General features: G+C 39.3%; 1 protein-coding gene across 1 annotated transcript in view; it reads right to left on the bottom strand.

Annotated features, from left to right (window-relative positions):
* TCERG1L (transcription elongation regulator 1 like) overlaps nt 1-7,477 on the bottom strand; it is a 249,767-nt gene that overhangs the window by 14,018 nt on the left and 228,272 nt on the right. The window contains exon 11 of the mRNA XM_015429033.1: nt 3,550-3,676. Within this exon, the coding sequence (XP_015284519.1) occupies nt 3,550-3,676 (127 nt within the window). The remainder of the gene's footprint in view (nt 1-3,549; nt 3,677-7,477) is intronic.

Consider the following 7,477-nt stretch of genomic DNA (forward strand, 5'->3'; position numbering starts at 1 on the left):
TAAGGACACTTTCACATGTAGTGTTTACCCACAGTATGATCCTATATGGCTGAAAATTGAACATAAATTATTGAACCACATAATGATCCCATAGTTCTTGCCCACTCAATCAACATCTATCTGGGCGGGAAAGTACTGATATATCACTGTAAATATATGGAAATAACCACTGTAATCTCTTTCAAAGGGGACTCCCCAACTGCAGAAGACTTTGGCCAAAACAATCTTGGGTTGAGAGAGGCATGTAGATAGAGAAAGAGGATTCCTAACAAAAAGTATGCAGCCCCCCCCCCATCCCTAGGCCAATCGGCCTGACTCCTGATGGGGCCCCAGGTTGTTAAAGCCAAAGCTGGGAATCGAAATGGGTAATTGATGGGAAGACACTATACAGGCAGCCTACAAGGTCAGAGATAATAAGGAATGAAGGAATGCAGCAACAGCTGGTACACAGGTCAAGGAAAGGCACTCCTGCCCATAAACATCATGGCAGCACAGCTGACAGCCACCTGCCAATAGTTCAATAGGGTTGCTATGAATTTCATGGTGAACATGTTCAAGAGCCGAATATACTGCATTCAGCTGTTCCAAATACAGGTGAGCCCACATTACCCAATCTGTTCAGTTCCTGATGAGCAACTCAAACAACTGGCAAACAGAAACTGCCTCCCAAATTTCTTGACTTGTAACTTTGCAGAGTCCAGGTGAGAAGTTTGGAGGTGGAGATAAAAAGCTGACTCTCAGCTGTTATCAGCTGAGCTTCTCCATTTTCAACCCCACCACCCCAGCTTATCTTTCTAGTCCAACAAGGTCAGAACACAGGAGAAAGTTTACGGTAGGGGGTGAAGTTAACCAAACTCCCCCTCCATCCCAGTCATTTTAGTTGCAGAGAAAAAAATCAGCCTACCCTTGCTCTCTGCAGTACCAGAGGTTTTGTGGGGAGGGGGGGAGGGAGAGCAGATCATTTTTCCTACCTGCCCCAGCTGCTATCTTGGGCTACAAAGGATAAGAGCAACCTGTAAACAAGGAAATGTTCTTTCACTTTACCCAAAACTGACAAAATGGATTGACAGCTTGGGCTGCAGGACATCATGGGCCATTTGCATCATTCTCTACAGCTGAACTTGGTTGAAGCAATTTGGTTGAAGCAGCTTGAACTTGGTTGAAGCAGCTTGGTTGAAGCAATCTACTTCTTTCCCTGCTCTCCAAACTGAGAACTTGGTGGGAAGCAGTGATCTGCTTCTTCTACCCCAAACTGAGAACTTGGTTTACACAGAATATAACCAGATAGCTCCTGTTCCACATGCAGTCCAAGTAGTCATTTGGGAGGAAGGGGGGGGGAGTTTGATCCTGTTCTCATCCCAATTTATTTATTATTTAATGATCCTGTTCTCATCCCAATTTATTTATTATTATTATTTACAAACTCTCAGCTGGGGGGAGGGATGTAGATTGCTTCTCCCCCAAGCTGGCATCTTGGGCTACAGAGAATAGGAGTAAATCACTCCTGTTTTTTCTCAGCCCAAGCTGTCAGTTTCAGGTGGAGAGAAAAGAAGGGAATCAGCTGAGCTTCTGATGACCCCCTCCCACAACTTTCCAGGCTTGGATGTCAGAAGAACCTGATTTACAGCTGATTTCTGCAATCAGCTCAGAGCTGGCTCCCCCTACCCCAGTACTTTACTGGGTATACAGTGAAATTCCCCCAGTGTGAAATCACAATCTGACTCCCAGCTGATCCCTCATCAGAGGGCAGTCAGATTCTGATGGCTGTAAGTACCCTGTTCCTGTGAACAAAGGCAATTAGATTGGAAGCAGATGAACAACTTGTGGATTAATTATCTCCTTGATTGTCACTGGTGAATAGAATGTAAGCCAAACTAGCAATTGTACATATATCTCTGGAGTTCAACTCACAGATGACAGGCTAAATATACTCCAGATTATAAACTTGGCAAATCTTCATTAATTTCAGAAAATCACAGGTAAATAACTATCAAATGCATATCAAACACATGAGTTGGTGTACAGGATTAACCCACTCAGTCCAGTCCAGGAATGTGAGGGAACCCTGCACTTTTAGCACATTAAACAACAAGCCATGAGACAGTCTGTACCATCTCTGGTCTCACAACAATTTACCACCAGAATCTCTTTCAATAGTCCCTGCCTTTCCTAAGAGAAGAGATTCAAGCCCTTAGTTGGCATCTGGGTTTTACACATCAGCAGCTCTACTCAGAGATGCACACTTTACTCTTAATAAAGGTAGCATAAGTGGTCGGCGTCAGACACAAGATTTAGCCTTGGAGTTCAAGTTACAACATCAGAGAGAATTAGAAATAAGAAGGATCTTTATTCAGTACAGAGCATAGCAAACAGACTAGTAGAGGATACTAAAAACAATAAAAACCTATGGCGATTTGCCTTAACTACACATTAATGAGATTCATTGTTACCAAATTCAGGAACATCCAACAGTCCAAGACAGACCAAGGGATTTTGAAGAGAAATCCCATTTTGCACAGGCCTGTGGTCCAATTCACAAAGCAGCTCTTTGTTTCCCAAGAGACAGCATTTCAGGTGCAATAAGCAGACAATGGCAAGAGGAAGAAGAGAGCAAGAGCTAAGAGACTCACTCCCATGGGGATCAATCAATTATACCCCAATCTAATCATGATTAGCCATGGCCATTCAGCCAGTCATGAGTGGACAGGGATGTGTGCCCAATTGTTGGTTGTCATAGCTGCAACACAGGATTGGCTAGAAGTTTGGGGCCCCTCCTGCAGTCAGATGACCCAAACTCCAGAGCTTCTTCATTGCCTACATGACAAAACTCATGTGAGGCCTAGTGTGGAGCCTGTCTAGCTTTTAGCATGGACGTGTGAAAGAATGTGGGTTATATGGCATGGTTATAAAGTTTGCTCCGGCCATCTGGCCTTACCATTTGGCTTGCAAAAGGAAATAAGGCACAGCCTGTCATCAGAATGTAATCACAGGAGAAGGCATGTGAATTTAGAAAGCAATATTTCTATACAGTTGGATTGTTCTGTTCTCTTTTCTTAATGTTGTTAAACCTGGGTCAAAATAGTCAGAAATAAGAGGGGTACTGTGGTCACAGATTTTCAGACTATATCTGTGTCAGAGACTGAGACTTCTGTAATTTAATTAGATTTTGATTTTATTGTATTTGATTTGTTGTATTGGATGATGTATGCTGTAAACCATTTTAAGGGCCTTTAGTTAAAAGGTGGCCTATAAACAGACTGAACAAACGAGGATTAGGATGCAAGAAACATTAGGAAGGCTTAAGGTTGGAATAACATTGTCTTTGAGACCCATACATCACCTAGACTTTTGTATAACAAATATCAGTAACACAAAAAACAGGCAGTGAAAATGCTGATAAAAAGCGACCATTTAAATGTATTTTCAGGAGCAACAGGAGCCATCAGACCTTATAAGGACAAAGTTGCAATATGCCTATTAACAATCTTGATTTCTGTTGTGTTTTCGTAGTTTTATTGGAATCAAGGTAGCCCAATTTTTTTTCCTTACCCCTCTTTCCAGAAGCATATCTCGAAAATGGGTAATACGTTCTTCCAATGGAAGCATAACCTGATGTTCTGATGCTTTTTCAGTCTTCTCTTCCTTTTCTGGCTCAGCATTCTGTGGATCTTCCATCCTTTAATAATAAAAAATATACAGAATGCAGCAAATTTTTAACCTTCTGCTGGAATTAGCAGGAAATGGTTAAATAAAAAAGTACCTCTCTTAGTACACGGTGTACTGGGAATTTATTAGCCAAGTTTAAATCTGGCATCTGAAGCTAACTTTACTTTTGCCCAAAGGAGTACAATTCCCGGAACTTCGGGGTCACCTCATTCTTTCGAATAATTAAAGGCTGACTTAGTTTGAGCTGGGATGTTGGAGCTGAAATGCTAAAACTATTTTACTTGCTCATTGGCCTTACTTCGATGATCAGGGTCTCTTGACTGGTTCTGGAGGAATATGTCTCCCCTGCTCCAGTTAGAACAGAGTAAGTCCTCATTTTCTATATTTCAGTAAATCCTTAAAACAATCCATTTTCATATTCTAGAAAATATTATGTTCTAGCAAATTTTGGCATTCCATTATGTTCCCAAGAAATGCAATTACTATCCCCTACTTGGAGGCGATAGAATTTCACAGCTAGTTTTGTAATAAATTTCTTTTATCTGAGCTTACACTGAACAGATCCCTCAAAGTGACTAACTACCTCCTTATATATTTAGTTAAGAAAGGCTAAGGGAAGTGGTTAATCCTGGGATGAACAGGAAGAATTTGATCTGAAGGAGTGTCTAACAGCCAGCTTGCCTACTCCTATTTCCAAAGTATCTGAAGCAATAGCCTCCATCCCTATTTCTATTCATTTGCCTGATTCATACAAAGTAGTGGGATAGCAACAAGGCTAACCAGATCTAGGCCAGCTGAGCATGCTCAGCAGACACTTCACCTAGACTTGCAGTGTGTGTTAAGTGCCTCCAAGTCGCTTCCAACTTATAGAAACCATATGAATTAATGACCTCCAAAACATCCTATCATTAACAGCCTTGCTCAAGAATTGCAAACTGAGGGTCGTGGCTTCCTTGACTGAGTCAAGGAACAACTTGCTACTGAACAACAAAGGGCTACATTTGATCTCTGGGCTACTAAAATAACCATAAGAATTTGGGGGAAATAGTAAGAAATTTAACATGATTTGAAAAGTTGATTCTTAAGACATAAAATTTTGGACCCTCTTCTCCAAAACAGTGAATAGAAAAGCTCTAAAGAAAAGATCTCTCCAGAGAAATAAATGGGGCTGACCATCTGTTCAAGATATCCACATATCCATCTAAATGTCATTAAAAAATCTAGAACCAAAACTGTGAGGAAATTGGATCCAGAGTATTCTCATATCTGTGCTCTCAAACCAGTGATTTAAGTATACAGGGGATCCTACGGGAAATGTTATATAAACTTTCATAAGTGACCTGATTCTCAGTGGCAAAACCAATGTGAACATCAAGTGAAGCCAACTAACTACATTTGTACCACATTAGAAACTTTTAGCCTTCAGACAGAAATATGTTTTTATTCTCGTAGGATTGTAAATTGTACTACTTGAAATGGAAAATGTTAAAAACAGCTTTCAGCTAATAAATTGCATTATGTCGTAAAGCAATACAAGTCCTAGCATATTATCTTCTTGCCATCAATAATTGCATCACATAATTTTATTCTTAAATTATACTAAAATGGGTATTGCATGTTATTAGTAGCTCCAAAGGCATCAAATTGTCACTCTTCATATTATAAGGCTGACTTCAATATTGTATTAGCCATTTTCATTCTCCTCAGATTATACTATTCTGTAATATGATCTATGCAACTTTCAGTCCAATTTCTGGTAACCACAAAGGGGTTCTATATATAGCACAATAGATGAGAATCTAGAAACTACCAGCAAAGGCAACAGAAGAAGCAGTCTCTTTCTTTAGTGTGACAAATTAAAAATGATACAAAAACCTGAATGTTTTGTGCAGTTGTACACTTAAAACCATAATAAAAGACATACATTATGAAAAAAATGCAAATACATAATTTAAAATGACTAAAAGCATTAATCTCTATTTTTATTCTTTAAAAGTGAACCAAAATGTGCCACATGAAACCATCTTATTACGCAATATAAAAAAACTATGTTTGGAAAAAAATGTGGCAATAGCAGGCAGGGGTATTTTCTCAGATATTTCCAAACACAATTCAGAGACATTACTGTATATGTGATTTTCTGCTGCAAAAATATTAGGTTGAGTTAAAAGTATGGATGCTTAATATTCCTCTGAATTGCTAATTGGATGAAAATTGCTATCGAACAGTCAAATGTTTGAAAAATTTTGAGGTTTTCTTTGGACATTCAAATGTCTTCTTAGACTAATGGCTATGTTTGTGCATGCATGTTTCCCTTTCTACCCATCTGCCCAAAGCAGTAGCACCGACCCACTCTAAGTCTTGATTATGCAAAGTGGGGGCGGAGGGCAACTACATGGCTTGACTGTCTAATATTCCTTTGACTGTTTGATTTGCTATGATCAACACAGTATGGATCACAAAATTATGACGTATTTTGCACTGTTAATTGGGAACTGTAATTCAGTCCTGCAAATTCTGATTATGCACCAACATGCCCAATAGCACCAACTGATGAATGGCATGAACTGCAGAAACACAGAACCAGCACATATATTTACAAAGTGGATTTTGAGTAAGCGACCATGTTGACTGCTACCAACCCAGATACACAAACAAAGCCGATCTGATTTGCTTGGTTTAAAATGCAAGTACATCATCAAGGTGATCAAGAGAGGCACTGTATTTAAGGCTAAACAACCTTTTAAGACAATTTCCATTGTTTTTATTTTGAGGTTCTCAGCATCCCTGGCTAAAAGTTGATTCACCAACATAATATATCTTCAGTAGTTGATTCAGAACTGTTGCACTGTTTCTGACATTTCATGAAGAATTCTGGGGGGGGGGGCAGTTGCATTTTCATAAGTTATCTTTCAACAGGTCTTTCAAATGTTATCAATTCTCCCTGCCCCAGTTCCTGGGCACTACTCTCAGTTTGAGAAAGCTTTGTAAAAGACCTCAAAGGGTACTTTTTAGAACTTCCAGTAACTGTTTAATGTCCACAGCACAGCACAAAGAAGCTCTGGAGTCTTGGGAATAACTGAACAGTGCAGCCCTTAAATTTGGTTCAGCAAACTTGTGGAATACCCCCAACTTGAATGAGCTGAAGTTTAGTCTGGTATCCCCATCTCTAATAGTGAAATAACCTCATTGGCATTTAACAATGCAGTTTTGGGGAAGGCAATTCAAAGGGGAAAATCAGCAATTGCAGTTAAATGGGTATGTTATTATAGGTTTGGTGCCTGCTTCATTAAGAACTTCTAATTGTGCATTCAACAAAGATAGTTTGGCATCACAATAAATGTATACATTTTTAATTAGAACCAGCTCCCTGTAAACTACAGTCAAATGGGATGGGAGGGGCTGTACATATATAAAGGGCATAATTTTCTTTGAAATTTATAGTGCTTCCCTACAAAATTATTCATTCCCATTTTGGCCTGCATACTGTTGCACAAATTGTTCTTGGACATGCTTGTTCATTAGAAGAAACAGGATTTCCATTGGCACAGTGCCTATTTTTGAAATTCTGAAGCACTTTCTCCATTTCTGTATATAGAGAAACCACCTATTCTGTCTGTGGAGGGGAAATTAATGTATCCTGGATATTTTGTAATTAAAGGAATCATGCAGAAAATTGTGGTTTTGCCAGAAAGCACTTTCTCCATTTCTGTATATAGAGAAACCACCTATTCTGTCTGTGGAGGGGAAATTAATGTATCATGGATATTTTGTAATTAAAGGAATCATGCAGAAAATTGTGGTTTTGCCA

This window comes from Gekko japonicus, unplaced genomic scaffold (genome assembly GCF_001447785.1).
Source record: "Gekko japonicus isolate JY-2015 unplaced genomic scaffold, Gekko_japonicus_V1.1 scaffold1545, whole genome shotgun sequence".
NCBI lineage: Eukaryota > Metazoa > Chordata > Lepidosauria > Squamata > Gekkonidae > Gekko > Gekko japonicus.